Here is an 18,262-nt window from a genome sequence, read left to right as displayed (position 1 = left end):
CCCTTCCTCCCCGCCCTCCAGCTTGCTACTTCCCGTCTCCTGCTCGCAAAATGAAAACACCTTCCATCCCCACGCATCAGCCAATGCCCTACAGATCAGAAACTTTCTGAATTAAAACCGAACAGGTGTCTTCCTGTGTGGATGGCCCTTTCTCTCCTTCCTTCCGGTAGGGAGAGCTCTGGATTCCTCAACCCACAATGAAAACTTTAGTGGGGTGCCTGGTGGCTCAGTTGGTTAGTTTGCTGCTGTTGGCTCAGGTCACGATCTCCCAGTTCATGTGAGTTCGAGCCCTGCCTCAGGTCTCTATGCTGACAGCTCAGGCCTGGATCCTGCTTTAGAGTCTGTGTCCTCCCTCTCTCTCTTTGTCCCTCCCCTGCTCACGTGCTGTCTCTCTCAAAAATAATAAACATAAAAAAAGTTTTTTTGGAGGGTGCCTGGTTGCTCAGTCAGTTGAGTGACCAACTTCGGCTCAGGTCTGATCTCACAGTTTGTGAGTTCGAGCCCGCGTCGGGCCTCGTGCGACAGCTCAGGAGCCTGAGCCTGCTTGTCCCCTCTCTCTCCTGCCCCATCCCCACTCATGCTCTGTCTCTCTCAGTCTCAGAAATAAATACATAAAAAAAAATTTAAAAAAATGTTTTTGAACTTTAGCATCCTTTAAGTTGAGGCTCCTCTGCTCAGGGAGGGTCTGTAACCATGCTTGGGTGCTGCAGGGACTTGGAGGCCCATCAGCTCTCCAAACCCCACAAAGGCTGCCAGCTGCTGGTCGGTTCTGAGCTCTGACCAGCCAACAGTTGCTCAGGCGGGGTGGGGGCAAGGGGCGAGGGTGGGGGTAAGCAGGACTGAGAGCCAAGGGTGACTCTTCAAGGTGATAACCTCCCATTTTATATAGTGACCTCCAGCTTTCATTCACAACCATTATCTTCTTGTGCCTATAGCATCCCAGTGAGGTATGGAGCACTAGTATGCCTATTTGAAAGGTAAGGAAAGGAGGCTCAGGAGTTTATATGAGGCAGTGCTGGGACTCCCATGGTCTCCCACTCATGCCCCCTGCATGGCCATCTTATTAGCACTTCATGGTCCGACGTGTGCCTCAGATCCCACCACAGATGAGTGCCAAGTTCTGTGACAGGTTCCTTACATAATCTATCTCACTGATTAGGTTTTTATTTTATTTTATTTTATTTTATTTTATTTTATTTTAAAAAATAACAATAAGGCTTAGAAAGATTAAATAATTTGCCTAAAAATAGCAGAAAAAGGGATGGACACCCGTGTCTACCTGAATCCAGGATCTGTAACCTTCCCACTCTGCCCCAGTGCTTGTCAGTACAAGTCTACTCATGTCTCTGTGTGTATGTACACATCAACCACACGCATGGATACACACATACATGGGATCTTACCTGGTGGACACCTGCACCTGCAGGTCTGTGTCCGGAACAGGTGTATAAACACAGTCCATCCCCACGTGCACAGACATCTGAGCATGTGTTCATTCAGCTCTGCTGAGGTATGTGGGTATCTACCTCGCTTTGCCTGGCCTCCCTCCCAGTGGAGGGCCAGGTCCTGATCAGACTCAGGAGGCCTGTGGTGTGGCAGATGATATGCAGGGGAAACGGGGGGTGCTGCTCACTCCCAGGCATGAAGACCCATTGAAACAAGGATCGTTGATCTGTGCTGTCCTCCAACTCTCCTCTCATCTATTGGGGTCCCCTCCTGGTCACCTTCCGTGATGCTCAGGCTCTCAGGGGGCCCAGATTCAGGGTTCTGGGGCCTCCTGTCCAAACAGTTTGAAGGCTCAAGGGTGTTCCTTTGCTCAACAAATACAATCAGGTGCCTCCTTATACCTGGCCCTGGGAAAGGGCTAAGAGGCCCTCAGAACATCCTGAGCACTCAGCACAGAAGGGCTCATGGGGCTTTGGATCACCTGTAGCTAAACATGAGAGGTCATTTGTGGGTGAGGCCCAGCCCCCTGGCACCCCACTTCGGCCAGGCTGCTGGTCAGTATTAGGCCGTTCTTTCCCCCACTTTTCTTTCAAGCGCAGGGTGTGGGGCCCAACATTGGTGAGGAGCAGCAGGACAGGATGGCCAAGGACCGTGTTTTCCCAGTAGCACTTTCCAACATTGCCTCAGCTGAGTTTCTTCTTGCCACAGGCACAACACAGCCCGGATGCAAAAATCAGGAGTAGACCCTGACCAGATGGCTATGCTTTAGCCCAGCCATACCTTTCAGAGGCTTTATATGGTGGGGTTCCCAGTCCCCGGAGCTGGAGTAAGCTCTGTCTCCCATGGGGAAGCTGGTAAGGGCTTCTGTTGTTTTCCATTACCCGCCCTTAAGAAGGGAGCACAGGTAGCCTATTGCTAGACCTGTCCACAGGCCTCACCCTGAAGCACCTGGAGAAGTCTGAGGGGCAGACTGAGGTAAACGTGGGATACCATGGCTGCCTCACTAAGTGGTTCATCCCTTGGGGTGACCTGGGGGTCACCATTTCTGCAGCCATAAACTTAAATCTCTGTGAGGCCTTTAAGAAAGTCATGTGTTCGTTCAGAGTCTACAAAGGTCAGAAAGGCCTGTGGCCTGGGACCCACACACCAGATAATATAACCAGCCAAACAGCCTCTTGAAGCCATCTTTGGTGTCTGCATCTACATACTCAGTTATAAAGTCAGGCCTGGGGCTGAGGATGAGGCCTTATGCCCAGCCCAGCTGCTGCCACAGCAGGTATGGGGCTATGACCTCATAGGCTGCACCTTTCACAAACTAGCAAAACTCTTTTTGCCAACCTCCCAAACCCTGAATAAGAAGCCCACTCTGGACCCTGTCCCACTCTGAATCACCCTTGCCTGGAATGGATTTTATAGGCAAAATTAGTTTAAAGAACTAATTTCCTGGCAAGTCTCAATCTTTCAAAAATTTCAGCTGAAATTTGGAACTTTTTGACACTTCCTCTTTTAGTTCAGGAGATAAGAGCTAAGGAAGGGGAGGCAGAACCCATCTAGCCACACCTATCCCGCAGCATGAGCAGGGATAGATAGGAGCTGTCACGTCACCCACCCCCCTGCATCCCAGACATCGGGTCTCCCTCTTTGAAAGGCATTCTGTCCTGGGTCTAGGTCTGATTTCTGCCAGCATGAGAAAAGCTGGAGGGGATGGGGCCCCTGGTGGACCTGGCACATACTCCCCAGCAGGGGACAAAGCCAAGGCAGGGCAACAGCTTCCCAAAGGAATGAAGAGGATGGACTTTGGGGAGGGGCATGGGACAAGGGCTGTGTGGATGTGGACCCCAGCGCAACCTCCCGGATTCCCTAAGTTCTCGTGCACTTGAGAGAAACAAGGAATGGAAGAGAATCTGATTAAAAGACAGCGATGAGGGTTCCAATCTGGGCTCTGCTACTTGTCTTTGGGTGGCCGTGAGCAAGTCTGTGACCCTGAGACCTCAGTTTCCCCCATTATTAAACGATGAGTCGGCTGGATAACTTCTGAAGTCCCTTCCAGCTGGGACAGTCTAAGTTTTATGACTATCCCCAGCTGGGCCCAGACAGTCTGTTTGCCGACCTCCCAGTGCAACCCTCCACTCTGGCCTGGCAGACTTCCCACAGCCCTTGCTTTGCTCTTCCCTACCCTTTCTTGTTCAGCCTCTTCAACATGCCCTTAACAGCCAAGCCTTTACTCATTTGCTAAATCTCAGCCTACTGTCCTCAGAATCCCACAAAAAGCTCATCTCTTCTAGGATGTTTGGCTCGATTAATGTGAGTATTGTCCCGCAGCACTACTCCTTCCATGCAGACAAGCTCTGGTCTCACACGTCATCAGTTTCCATTATTTGTACTGGCCTGCGGGAGGAAGACAGTATCTTCTTCCTATTCTGGAAACAGATTTGCCTTCCTGATAACTGGTTTGGGTGCAAGGCAAAGGCTGTTGGTGTCTTCTGTGCATACTGCTGATGGCAACAGGATGACCAGGCAGCCCACAACCATGTCAGCAACTGACCACAGACACTCCATTAACTCAGCTGAGATTCGCTAAGCCTTGCCCAGCTAAGCTGAACTTCCTAGAAAATCCAAAGAAATAACAGATGACTATTTTTATAAAGCCACTCAATATTGGACTAGTTTATTATGCAGCAAAAGCTAACTGATACAAGCATAAAGCGCATGCCCAGCAAGGACCCAAGAAGTGAGGCACAAACTGGGTTTTGTTATTATTATAGGAATAATGCTCTGTCATGCCAGTAGCTTTGACATGTAGCTACAGAGTCTCTCTGTAGCTCAGAGCCTTGGACATGGTACACTCAGTATTTAGGAGAGCAAGCTCCTTACAAAGTGGCCAGGCACCCGAGCTAAGGCAGGACCAAACATCTTTGGCATGTGGCATAACCTTCTGTTTTCAGGGTTGAGGTGCAGACGAGTACTCTTCTTCTGCTCACATCAACCCTAGGGGCTGGCATTCGGTCTCCATTAGCCCACAGCTGGCATGGAATTTTAAGAGTTACAGCACTTTCAAGGTAAAAGAACATTTCTGGATCACTTTCATTTAACAGACACTAACTGCTGGCTCTGGGCAGCACTGTTCTAGGCACTGGGAGCAAAGCAGTGTGTCTTCATGGAGCTTTACCTTCCCCTGTAACCTAGAAAGACCTTAAACAGGAGGAAAAAAGGAATGGGCATGGTTAACCTGCCTGTAGTGGTTTTAAATGTCTACAGGTTCTTTGACATTCCTCTCTCCAAGAGATGGAACCCTCTTGGGCTGCACTTAGTGACTTCTAACAAACAGAATGTGGCGGAGGTAACGGTGTGTGACCTCCAAGGGTAGATCACAAAAGACACTGCAGGTTCCAGCTTGTTCCCTCCCATGGATCACTAGGTCTGTGGAAGCCAACTTCCATGTCACGAAGACACTCAAGCAGTCCCAGGGAGAGGTCCACATGGCAAGGAGCAGAAGCCTCAGGGCCCCTAGTCCTGTGAGTGAGCCATTTTAGAAGTGGATCCTCCAGCCTCAGTCAAGCCTTCAGACACTACAGTCCCTGCCAACATGTTCACTGCAAAATGATGTGGGATGTGCAAGGCACATGATGTAGAAATCATCCCACAAAGCAGCTTCCAGTTCCCAACCCATAGAAAGTGTGAGACAATAACTTGTTTTAAGCTGCTCAATTTTGGGGTAATTTGTTACACAGCAATAGACAACTAATACATTCCCTCTATCCTGCTGCCTTTCCGATTTTAATCAGTTCTTTCCTCCTTCATATTCTCCGCACACCACATAATGAGAGAACAAAAGCTGGGATGTAATAAGACAGAGGACTCTGGGCAACTGAGCTCAGTGGGGAAGGTTCTCAATGAGCACCTTTGCATTTAGTGGAAAAAGGAAAGCTTGTTGGCAGCACCAAGGCCTCTCTTTACCTGGAAGCCCAGCTCCACATTATTTCAGGTTTCTGCTGGATTCCCAGTCCCGGGTGGAGACTTTGACAGGAGGTAGGGATCTGGGGGTTAGTGGGCTAAAGGAGGTCGGCAGGACACGCAGACTCACTTGAGCAGGATCTCGTACTGGCCGGCATGCCAGGCCTGCACATTCTTTAGAACCAGCGTGAACACGTCCTCATTCTGCAGCACCTCGAAGTGGCCAGTGTCTTTGGAGAGGGTCTTGCCATCTCGGAGCCAGTGCACGGTAGGGAAGGGGTCTCCAGCTATGGCACAGGAGATGAGGACACTTTGGCCCAGGGAGGCTGTCACTGAGCGGGGCTTGCTGATGAACCAGGGCTGGGTGCCATCCTGAGGCTCTGGAAGTTGGCAAAGGTTTGGATTAGAGAGGAAGGCCTTTCAGCAGACAGCATCTACTCAGCTTTCCGTGGTGGTGAAGGTCGAAAATTGCACGTTACCCCAATAACAGCATGTCCAGAAATCACTTTCACTGGATGTACAGTTACAGCACATCCTTCTCGTGGTAAATCTGTCATGGTTATGTTCTCTGAGGATCATATTGACATGAGTTTGTATATCCAAAGCAAGGGGAGGTAGCCCAGAAGGTACATACAGGTGCACTGGGTTAGGTGCTAATGATCTACAATGAGATGTGTGTAATTAACGGTTGTTCTTGCTTTATGTGTCCTTACCTTGTCTCTCTTCTTAAATAAAGGTTCTCTAAAGGCAAGGACTCTAATAGGCCATAAGTCACCTCAAAAGCTATCACTACACTAATGTAGCATTGTGTGTTAACTATACTTCAGTAAAGGGGGGAAAAGCTATCACTATCCAGCTGTTAAATGTATCACAAGATTTTTCTCCTGGCACTTGATGCAGCTTGTCACCAGTAACTCAGAGAGAGAAGGGACTTCAGAAGGCAGGGAACAGTGGCTCCCCTCAGCCAGACCCCAAGACAAAGGTGGGAAGCTGGCCTCTGGGGCTGGAATGGGACCAAAGGGGCACAGGGACTGCAGGGGAAACAAAGTAAGCTCACGTGGTTTCCTCACCTCCAAATTGCCTATGGAGAGACCACAATGGTCTATTCCCTATTTCCCACCTATTTCCCACCCTTGCCTGCCTCCACCCTGGTCAGCCCAGCAGCCACACCTTGCACCATGAGCACTGCCTGGGTGCGGACCTCTCCAGCGCTGTTCCAGGCTTCACAGGTGTAAGTGCCCGTGTCCTCCGGAAACACTTCCTGGATACAAAGGCTGTGCCGAGTCCCTCTTTGTTCAAAGTGGAAGTCTTCGGACTCCTGGATCTCATTCCCATTGTGAAACCAGATGACCTCAGGGGGCGGATTCCCTGCATAGGCAGATAGGGCAGGTGGACTTGTCAGGAAGGCGCTTCCCTGGGCCATGTGGCAGCTTTGCACTTAATCCTGTGACACTGTACTAAATGCTAACCTCTCTATGCCTCAGTCTCCCATCTACAAAACGTCCTAACCATGTCTTCCTTAAAGGTTTGTTGGGAGGACTGAATAAATTAATACGGTCTCACAGAGCAGCCCACTAGAATAGCAGATGAGAATAGCATCTGGCACAAGGAAAGTGCTCAATGCATGTTCATTATAATTATTTAACAACAGATTTGCAGAAACTAGAAAGGATCAGGAGTGAAAAAAATCAGAATTCAAATTGCTTGGTAATACTGAGTAGTAACTGGCTCACTGGGTGTGCAGCGAATGCATATCCTGTCCCCGCCTCCACCCCCAGTGCACACACAATACGATGGTGACTTCGCAGTAGCTCCTCTGTCCATTTTCACCACAAGGAAAAGTCAGTTAGCATTCCATTTTGCTACCACACAAATGTCGTCTGAGGGTAGAAACGGGCACCAGCTCGTACGGGTTTCCAAGCACAGCTCAGGGTGCAGAGCATTTTCAGTTTTACCAGCCTACTTTCCTGGGTAGGTTCTAGCAATTTGGTGGGTCCTAAAACAAGGGCCCCCTGTGGGGGTTTCCCCTGCCGTAGCATTATGCTCTGCTTCCCGAGGAGCACGGCCCCCAGGAATGGCTGCCGAGGGAGGCTGTGTGGTGTCAGTCTGTCTCAAGGACAGAGGAGACCGCCATCTGTCTCTGATGGGTTAGCCAGCACGGGTATGGAGGCCAGGTGCAGAACACCTCTGATTTCTGTCAGCTCGAGGAGTATGCACAGGGGAGGCAGCCCGCCCTTGGCCTGGGACTGTCATGGGACTGCCTCAGGCCTGCAGGAGCAGGAGGGGGTTCATTGGGGATCCCTGAAAGGGGGAGCCCATTGGCTCTTACACAGCTCATCTTTATTACTTCTGCAGCTCAGGAGCAACCACACCCCTGGAGGACGACCTCTAGGCTGTCAGAGGACGACCAGTGGTCAGCAATGAACAGGAAACTCCGGATGCACTTGGGCACAAGTCTGTTTAGAAAGCCTGTGCCAGCAGAGTCCCCAGGCTTCTCCTGCTGGCCTCTAGCAAGGACTGTGACAGCTCACAATGGGCTGCCGGTCACATGCTCTTGTCACCCTACCCTGGTTTTAGAAGGACCTCTGCTCTATCTTCTCACTTTAAACTTAAATACAGCAACAAAGACCATCTCCCAGAACTGGGAAGTTCTCACATCAGCTGTGTTCAAAACCAGTGTTCAAAATCTTCCAGCTACATTGGCCCCATTATGTCTTCCCTCGAATCCCCACCCTGCTGGCTGTGGTCATTTTCTTCCCCTGGGCCACCCTGAATTAACCTTGAATCCAGAAAATCCTGCCCAGAGGAAGCAGAACAGGCTCCACTTCTCTGGGTCCACTGACTGACTGTGCCATGCTGACTTTCTGGTAGGTCAAAGATCTCGTGGGATGGGAGCAATGTCCATGCTGCAACCCCACCTGTTCTCACATACACCCAAGGAGAGAGATGCAGACACAGACCTGATACCTGGACTGTCTGGTGACCTGGCTTCCATCCATGCTTTGAGGTCAGAGAGGCCCTGCAGGAAGAGGGGTGCGACGGGCTTGCTGGGAGCCGCGGGCAGAAGATACCCACTCTTCCTGTCGCTCTTCTTTTCTGTGTGGCAGACAATAGATGTGGGGGTGAACAGTCATTTATTCACTCAACAACACAGACTAAATGGCTGCTGGGCAAATGACCTGTGTTGAGGCTCAGGCTCCAGAGTAAAGGCAGACTGCTAACAGATAAGGAGTATGGGGAGTTGTGGAGATCAGTAGGAACAATGAGAGCCTGTTTCTCTACCTGGCATGCCAGAGCTCTTGCCTGAGAGCAAGGGGAAGGCGGGGCCTCCACAGGGCCACGCCCCATGTGGGCTCTGGTTCCTGAGAACTTCAATAACTGGCATTTGAGGGTTTTTTTTTTTCTTAAATTTCACTCACTTTTTTGAATAAGTAATACACTTACATGCACAAAATTTAAAAAGTCCAGAGTATGTGAGGTCTCCCTTCTATCCCTGACCTCTGGCTGTCAGGCACCTCTGCCCAGAGGCAGCCAATTTTCAGTTTCTTGTTCATCTTGCCAGAGACAGTCTATGTATATAACACAAAGGAGCAAATAAGTACACTCTTCCAGTTTCTTCTCTTAAGGAAACGATAGCACACTATACACACTATGGACAGCTTTTCATTTAACAATACACCTTGATGCCTCTCATAAAGCAGAAGTAAAGAGCTTCCCTGTCGTTTTCTATGGCTGTGTGACACTCTACTGCCATCCCAGGAGATTTTAAACACCTCAAGAAAGCCAAAGATGCTCCGCTCATGAGAGTGACCCAAATGAAAAAGACCGACCATCTCAAGCACTGGTGTTGGCGAGGGTGTGGAGCTCCGGGACATCCCACACACTGCTGTACCACGAGTGGTACAGACCCTTCTGAAAGCAGCTTGGCAGTTTCTTAAAAAGCGAAACATGCATTTACCACACCATCCGGTCATTCTACCCCCAGGTATTTACACAGGAGAAATGAAAGCACATATCCAGACAAAGATTTGTATACAAATATTCATTGCAGGGTTATTCCTAATGACCCTAACTAGAAACAACCCAAATGTCCATCAACAAGTGAATGAATAAAAAAAGTGTGCTATATTTATGCAGTGGAATACTACTCAGCAATAAAAAGAAACAGACTAGGGGCGCCTAGGTGGCTCGGTCAGTTAAGCATCCAACTTCGGCTCAGGTCATGGCCTCATTGTTCGTGGGTTCGAGCCCTGCCTCAGGCTTTGTGCTGATAGCTCAGAGCCTGGAACCTGCTTCAGATTCTGTGTCTCCCTCTCTCTCTGCCCCCCCCCACTCACACTCTGTCTCTCTCTCTCTCTCAAAATAAACATTAAAAAAATAAAAAAGAAACAGACTAACAATAGACACTACAACAGAGACAAATCTCATAAAAATGACATTGAATAAAGGAAGCCAAAGAAAGAGCACATACTGGATGATTCCATTTATATAAAAGTCTAGCAAATGCAAAATATAGTGACAGCAAGCAGGTCAGTGATTGCCTGGGGCTTATGGGGATAGATGGTAAAGGGGCACAAGGAAGCATTTGGGGTTGATGGAGATGTTCATTTCTTAAGATTGTGGTGAAGGTTTCATGGGTGAAGGTTTCAAATTAAACACCACGAATACATGCAATTCATTGTACATCAATATTAGTAAAAACTGGGGAAGAAAGTCTCTGGGAGGGAGGAAGTACACCAGCTAGCCAAAGATAAAAACTAGAACAACTCTCTGGGTTCAGGGCTGGCCCACTCACTCCTGTTCAGTTCTCCGGGGAAAAGGGTTAATAAACAGGCTTTCTGTTATTCTTGGAATACTCCCCAGGCTGGGCTTTGACCTGCCTCATGTGAGCAGGAGAGGAAGGGGCAGCAAAGTGGCTGAGCTGCTGGTGTCAGCTTCCCACACAGAATAGTTCTGGTGCAGGACAAGCTCACGGCTGCTCAGTCTCTGATCTTGCCCTTTGCCTTGCGAACCAGGTGGCTTCAATAATTCTGTAGCTTTTTTGTTTTTGTCTTTTGGGGGGGCAGGGAGAAGGAGGGAAGGGGCTATGATATCTCTATCTTAAACTCTAAGTTTTGGGGGAAAGGGACTGAGGTATTTTGGGTTCTTATTAGCAAGGGCCACCTATATCAGATTTTCAGGAAGCCCATAGCCACGGGGATACATCTCCAAGGTGCCTTATATGCCTGAGAAAAGCCGAACTCCAAATTTGCCACCGAATTTTTCTCTTTTGGCACTAAAAACAGAATACAGCCCACTGCAGAGCTCTCCTGGCACAGCCTCTGGGAATGAGGAGGGGAGAGGGTGAGAAGGCTCAGGATGCTGGAGGAAAACTTCCCCAGTGCATTGTGGCAGGTGCATTGTGAAGGTTATGAAGCCAGAGCACAGGGGCAGTTGAGGCAGGGCAACCCGATGTTCTGTGACCAGAGGATGTGCTCTCAGGTCCCCACTGCTTCCTTCACCCCAGCCCCCAACATCGCTGCCTTTGACAGAGGGGCAGACAAGGTAGGCTTGCCTTTGACATGAGGCCCTGGGACTGGGCTCAGGGAGGTCCAGTATTCAAAGTGTAGAGATCTCGTCTCGCTGGCTGGGCTACAGTGGCCAGGAAAGCAGCCTGCCTCGGGAGAGTTGAGGAATTTCCTGTCCTGCACAGACTGAGGCTTGAGGACAAAATGTTTTTGCCTGTCCAGATTCCCCCCATTCCTGCTTCTCTGCTGCCTCAGCCAGCCCCCAGCTTCAGAGGTCCATGTAGATGGGCATTCCTATGGGCCGCGGGAACATCAAAAACTCCTTCGAGCCAGTGGTGGCTCTTCCTTGGCCCCCACCCTCTCTCTTGTCTTCCTCCTGCCAAGTTTCCTGGCCCACACCTTATGGGTCTCAGCCAGTGGGGACTAAAAGTAGATCTGTGCCTCCCTCTCCTGTGAGGGTAGCCTGGCCACTGCCTTCCACGCAGCAGCTTACTGGTGCTCTGAAAGCCATGGGATATGTAGGGTCTGAAGCCGGGGCCTCTCTCTGAAGCTCAACATCCTCCCCTGTATTTAAGGTAATGACAGTATAATCCTGGGACTTAGGGAGTTTTAAAGAGATAACATGTGAACATACTTTGTATGACTATTCAACACCAATGACACCTTCTGTGTGAGGCTGACACGGGTGTTGACTCACACTTACTCACCTGGGCTCCACTACTTGTGGATTATCAGCTGCAAAGGAACACAGATGGGGCCCTCACCCAAGGATCACAGACTCATTTTTACATGACCTGAGGCAAATACTGTTAGGAATACAAATGTATTGCTTAAAACTCTCCTGGGATAGAGGTAAAATAATTAGAGAACAACCTGGCTGCACCCCCTCCAGGAGAGACATGAGTGGATGAGTGTTTTGTGGGTGCCTGGCCTAGGAGACACTGAGTCCCATGCCGCCATGGTCCCAGGAAGACCTGCTCTGTCTTCCCCAGGCCCTGAGCCTGGACGGAGGGCAGACAGAAGTGATTGGAAGTAAGTGTGCAGAATGAACCTGGCCTCAGACCTGCAGTCTGGGCTCACATGGGACCAGTGTGACTGAATCTAGGCTAGTGAATGGCTGAGTCATCCCTAGCATTCAATCGCCCCAAGTTCTTCTCAGGGTGAGAAACCAACCAAGCCTCCCTACACACACACTCCGCACTGGGACTAAGGAGCCAGTGAGGATCTCAGTTCTGGGGCAAGTAGTTTTCTGTATGCAGCCCAAGAAAAGCAGCCCTCACTGGAACCCTGAAGCCCCAGTCCCAATACCGCCACCCCACTTCACTGATAGAGAGGCCAGGGCATGCTCAAGGTCACGGGGCCAGTTACAGGCCGACCTAGAGCTCATACCCAGGCCTTCTGGTGGTAAGACCAGATGCCCTGGAGGCCATCTCTTCCAAGGGAGCCAGGCTTCTCCAGTGGTGAACCCTCCACAAGGACTGACGTCTTAGCCTGCTGACCTACGACCTAGACCCTGGCCAAGGGAGGAAAGCTAAAGCAAAGCAAGGGCCAGCCAGGTAAAAACAGCCAGGCGTGTGTATTTCATTTAATTCCAAAGCCAAATTGTTCTGTCTCACTGTGGCCTGTGCACTGTGCATCAGTTTATGCTCACTGTTGCACAGATTTAGATAAAATAAGAAGACAGAGGGAAACTGGTGCTCTGAACTCCTAGCTCCAGCTGTGGGATCTGAAGCAAGCCCCCGACCCACAGTTATAATCAGTTTTTTCTTTTATTTTTTTTTAACGCTTATTTATTTTTGAGGGTCAGAGAGAGAGAGAGTGTGAGCAGGGGAGGGGCAGAGAGAGAGGGACACACAGAATCCGAAGCAAGCTCCAGGCTCCGAGCTGTTAGCACAGAGCCCAATACAGGGCTCAGACCCACAAACCGTGAGATCATGACCTGAGCTGAAGTCGGATGCTTAATCGACTGAGCCACCCAGGCACCCCAGTTATCATCACTTCTTGATGACGATACAGTGTTGATAAGTGTATAATGCATGATAAGCACTGCTGGGTTTTTAGATGATTAAAAGAAGCAACATGCAAAATGTATAATAAGTATATTTATAATAAGTATAAAAATAAATATTGTTTTTTAATTTTTGCCTTTCCTAACCCATCTTTTTGGTTGGGTACACTCAATCTGACCATAACTAAAATGAAAACCATCCTCCAAACTAGGGCACTCCCATTTAACCAGACAGACGTCTGGAAGGGCATTAACAGCCGTCTCTCTGTTGTGACATCGTCACAACAATGCTTTGCAGAGTCCAGCACTTGAGGGTTCAGAAAGATGATCACAGCTGGTTCGGTGTCACCCTCAACATCCTCAGAGGGAGGGCAGGTGGTGTCCTCATTTTATGTCAGCTCAGAGAAGGGAGGTGGCCTGTCATAAGACACCGGGGCTGACATGGCCACCAGGGATCTGGTCTGGATGCTGCCCTGCTGCCCTGAGAACAAAGGCCAGCCACCTAGATTCCACTGGGAGCTCTCTGCTGTTGTTTGTGTCCATGCCCAGACTCACCAGTTACCTGAGAGAGGTGGGCCTCTGGGGTCGTGCTTTAGCTATCATCTGGCACAGTCCTGCTTTGAAGCAGGGGGACGGGGGCCAGGGTCTGAGACGAAAGGCCCCCAGTGGCCCAGGGAACCTGAGCCTTCTTCATCTGGGGAGGGCAGACACTGGCTGTGGCACACAGATGGCAAGGGAGAGGTCCGGGGGACCCAGTGACAGATGCGCTACCCAGCTCAAATGGGGCTGGACTAAATACACTCAGGTTTCCCCCGTATCTGTGCTTCCTGTTGCTCTGCTGAGACCAAGCCCAGAGAAGGTCTTCTCTCTGGGCTCCAGGAAGGGCCGAGCCCCCTTGATTTACTGGCACAGGATTAAAGATTGAACATGAACTCATCCATGGCTCTGGTACCTGGTCACTTGGCTGATGACTCTCTAGTCACTCATGGACTCACTCTGTCATTTAAACTGAGTAGCTAGCTACTGGGTGCCCCGTTCCATTTGGAGAGAAAGGGAATGAATCAAACCTGTCTTCCATGGAAAGACAAGGACTGAGACCAGGAATACTTAGAAGCAGTTTGTTGATAAGCCAAATGATGCCGTATCGATTAAAGCTGGTAGTGGGGAAGGGGGAGGAGCAGGAGAGAGGACAGAGCAAAGATGGATGGAGGGAAAAGGAAGGGCCCTACTGACCCTCCGGGTTTTTCCTCCTTGGCCATGCTCTGTTTTGACTCATCAGAAACTGTTTTTGCAGAATCCTGTCATGAACTTGAACATGAACTTCTTTCTCCAGTGAAAAAGTATCCAGCAGAGAACTTGTCGAGGTCCCCAAGAACCAGAGGGGGTGGCATGGGGGCTGAGCAGCCGCAGGCCTGGTTCTGCAGCTAACTAGCCAGGTTTGGTGGCAAATGCCCTCTCCTCCCAGCAAGGGCTTCCTCCACCTGTCACACGGAGTTAAACTCAAAGGTGGAAAGTGGACTTGTTACTGGAATTAAGTAAGATGAGCCAGCTTTTTCTAACCGATTAGACTTTGTCTATTAAAAAATGTTCCTCGGGGCTCTTGTGTGGCTTAGTTGGTTAAGCGTTAGACTCTTGTTTTCGACTCAGGTCATGATCTTACAGTTTATGAGGTCAAGCCCGGTGCTGGGCTCTGCGCTGACAGTATGGAGCCTGCTTGGGATTCTCTCTCTCCTGCTCTCTGCCCCTCCCCTGCTTGCATGCATCCACTCTCTGCTCAAAATAAATAAATAAACTTAAAAAAAAAGGTCCTCGTTAAAAACATTAATTGATAGTTTGAAACACTAGCGTGAACTGGTATTAATACAATATTATATTTTGAGGAGCTCCTATTCAGAGGAAGAGTTAAATACCCACATAGCAGGTGTACTTTGTTACTGTTCTCACTAATTCTTATACAATAGCCTGTATAACTCATTCCTCAAACCTGGAGACATGAGCAAGGCTGTTAGCTTTTCTTGGGCTTGAAATTAAGAAACCTCTGCAGCCTCAGTCCCAGTGGCTGGCTGTGATCTCAGCCCTCCCTCTGTACTACAATGATCCCCCTATTCTTCCCTTTGGGCCCTTCCTTTCCTTTCCATGCGTTTAACAGGAAAAACAATTCAGAATTCTCTAGAGAAGCATTTTCTGGGGTGGCTCAAAGCATTTTTTTGGCGTGGCTCAGTTGGTTAAGTGTCTGACTCTGGATTTCGGCTCGGGTCGTAGTCTCATGGTTCATGAGATCAAGCCCCAAATCAGGCTCTGCGCTGAGTGTGGAGCCTGCTTGAGATTCTCAGTCTCTCTCTCTCTTTCTCTCTGCCCCACCCCCCAATACTCACCTGCCCTCTCTCTCAAAATAAGTAAAGAAACTTTAAGAGGAAAAAAAAAGCGTTTTCTCCACCTTTTATTAGCCCACCTGATGCTCTTCAAAGGCCCATGTTTATGGATCCAAATTTGCTTTAAATACACATGTTTACACTTTGAGTCGTTTGTCTTGAAAATGGTCCCCAGCAGGCTCCCAGCTCATTCAAAACTTATCTCTGATTACAACAAAAAACTGTGGTAAAGTGTTTAAACAGATGACACAGACATATAAAACACAGACAGTGTTGGTGGGAAACACCCTACCATCTAAGGAGCCCCCAGGACTCTCCCCTATGGAGGGAGCATCGCCTATTGCTGTCGTGGCCATTTACTGAGTCCCACTCTCAGAGCCTCAGGGCTTGTCCATCAGCAGCTTGCCCGCATCCCTGGATTCACAGGTGGTCACCCAATGAAAATGGACGTGGAATAGCCCTCCCCTACTTCCTAACACCCCATCTCCTAATGCCTCCATGCACAGACACACAGACCTCTTGCAACTGCACAGCTGGAGGGAAAAGGACTGGCAAGCTGTTCTGCTTAGTCACTACAAGGCACAATACCATTCCAGCAGCAACTCGGATTCACTCCAAACCCTGTTATACTATGGAAATTCAGTAAATCACCAACTGACGGGGAGTTCTGGAAGCAGTCTTCCCTTCTTTCTTTATTTGGTGCTCAAAGTCCAGCATGGTCCAGGGATCACAGACTAGCCTCCTCCTTTCCCTAAATGCTATCACTGTTGACTCTACTCATCAAAGTAAGTACTCATCAAAGTACTCATCAAAGTAAGCTTACTTTGATCAAAGTACTCATCAAAGTAAGCTTACCTTCACCTAGCCCCTTCCTATATGCAAGGTGTGAATCCCCGGGAAGGTATGTGAATTCTCTTCCAACAAAAGTCTGTCTCCTCAGCAAATAAACCTACTTGGTGATTCAACAAAACTTCTGTGTCATAAAAAGAGATTCTTCCCTGCAGAGCCTTGCTCGGTTGGCTTTTCTTCCCCCAACTGACTTCTCTAGAACCTAAGAAACAAGTGGGAATAGAAGTGTGCAAGGAAAAGAATGAAAGGAAACAATGACATATGACACTCCCCAAAAGATCTCTGACCAGTAATGACGGGGCTGCTGGATGGGAAGCAGGAATCATTGCAACCACAGCCTTCTTACTGACTCAGAGGTTATAATCAAACTCTAAACGTAAAGGTACAGCATCCAAACCACCCAATCCTCCCTCCAAACGAGGGCCTGGGAACCACATTCTCCACCACACTGTCATAGCACAGATCACATTTTGCTGTTAGGGACACAAAGCTGTAATTCTGGATGGCATTTTGACCAAGGACTCCAAGCAAATAAATGACAGATATGACCAACAGTGGGTTGGAGAAGTAGACAGTTCTACATCTTTAATTGTCTAATTAGTAAAATAAGGCCACAGTTCAATGATATGGACACATATGTATACATGTGTACTCAGAGGTCTTTCTGTGACATGAAGAACCCACATGTTGCACAACCCCATTTCTGTTACAGTCAGCCTATATAGAACCAGAATACTGCAGGGCACCCGGGTGGCTCAGTCGATCGAGCTTCTGACTCTTGCTTTTGGCTCAGGCCATGATCCCAGGGTCGTGGGATTGAGCCCCGCCTTGGGCTCCTCGCTGAGCTTGGGCTGCTGTTTGGGATGCTCTGCCTCTCTTCCCCACGCTCTCTCTCTCTCTCTCTCTCAAGAATAAATAAATAAATTAAAAAAAAAAAACATTTAAAAGACTTTTGGACAGATGTTGCGGGTGGACCAAGGTTCTTAAAGGACAAAAAAAAAATCAAAACTCATGTTTATTCTTCTTCAGTAAGTTTCTCTTGAGCTAACGTAAGTATTACAAATGTTTTCAGTGCTTGTAAGCTTACAGAGGGTAGGGTCTGAACCTGACACTACCATCCAGAGTACCTGAGCATAGAACGGGAGAGAGGTGGTAGCAGGGGGCTGTCCGGGCTCCGAGCTGCCCCACAGAGTGCCTGCCATTCACCTGAAAGCAATCTGGGCTTCTACTGATGCTCTCACTGTCCACCGATGGCTGACCTCCCTGGCACTAGTGTTTTCATTAGGGTATCTTCACCAAAAACAAATACTCTAATAAATATGCTTCTTTTCTTTTTTTTTTTTTTTACTCTAGAAATCAGTGTGTTTGTTTGTTTTTAATTTACCAACAGTTCATGTCCTGAGATGCCTTTAAGAGGCCCAGCAAGTGGGGGCACCTGGGTGGCTCAGTCAGCTGTGTTCAACCTCGGCTCAGGTCATGATCTCAAGCTTCAGGAGTTTGAGCCCCATATTGGGCTCTCTGCTGTCAGCAGAGAGCCCACTTTGGATCCTCTGTCCCCCTCTCTCTTTGCCCTTTCTCTGTTTGTGTGCTCATTATCTCTCTCAAATATAAATAAAAACATTAAAAAAAGAAAAGAAAAGAGGCCCAGTAAACTTTCAGTTAAATAAACAACCATTAGGCTGAGACACTCTGTCAAAATGGGCACAGTTAGCAAGTTAGCAAATCTTGTCACTTAAGAATTTTAGCCTTGACAAAGATACTTCAGGGGGAGAGAAACTAAAATATTCTAGCCTGAGGAAGTGTCTCCCTAACCCCAGTGACTCAGTCCAAATACACTGAAATATTTACTCTCCCTCAGATCTTCCTGGGCTTTGCAGGAATTTAGATTAATCACCCTTTAGTCTCCATCCTGGGTCGGGGTGGTGAGGGAGGGCTTTCATTGTCTGGTTAACTACTGGGGATTTTATTTCTAGGGAGGGTGCAGGAAAGGAGGAATATTTGTTGAGGGTCTCTTGAGAGCTAGTTTGTGGATTTCTTGCACATGCCAATGAGTACTGAGCACCCAGGCAAGTGGGGAGGCAGAGGGGTACCCTGGGGAGATCACTGACCTCCGTGTGCCTTTATCC

General features: G+C 48.9%; 1 protein-coding gene across 1 annotated transcript in view; it reads right to left on the bottom strand.

The window, feature by feature from the left end:
* Window positions 1-18,262, bottom strand: part of MYLK (myosin light chain kinase) — a 179,846-nt gene that overhangs the window by 87,228 nt on the left and 74,356 nt on the right. The window contains 6 exon segments of the mRNA XM_030330671.2: window positions 4,826-4,847; window positions 5,531-5,780; window positions 6,571-6,768; window positions 8,361-8,378; window positions 8,381-8,401; window positions 8,404-8,496. Coding sequence (XP_030186531.1) covers window positions 4,826-4,847; window positions 5,531-5,780; window positions 6,571-6,768; window positions 8,361-8,378; window positions 8,381-8,401; window positions 8,404-8,496 — 602 coding nt within the window.

Source organism: Lynx canadensis, chromosome C2, assembly GCF_007474595.2.
Source record: "Lynx canadensis isolate LIC74 chromosome C2, mLynCan4.pri.v2, whole genome shotgun sequence".
Taxonomy (NCBI): Eukaryota; Metazoa; Chordata; class Mammalia; order Carnivora; family Felidae; genus Lynx; species Lynx canadensis.
Note: the sequence above shows the minus strand (reverse complement) of the source record. Positions and strands in the feature narration are given on the sequence as shown.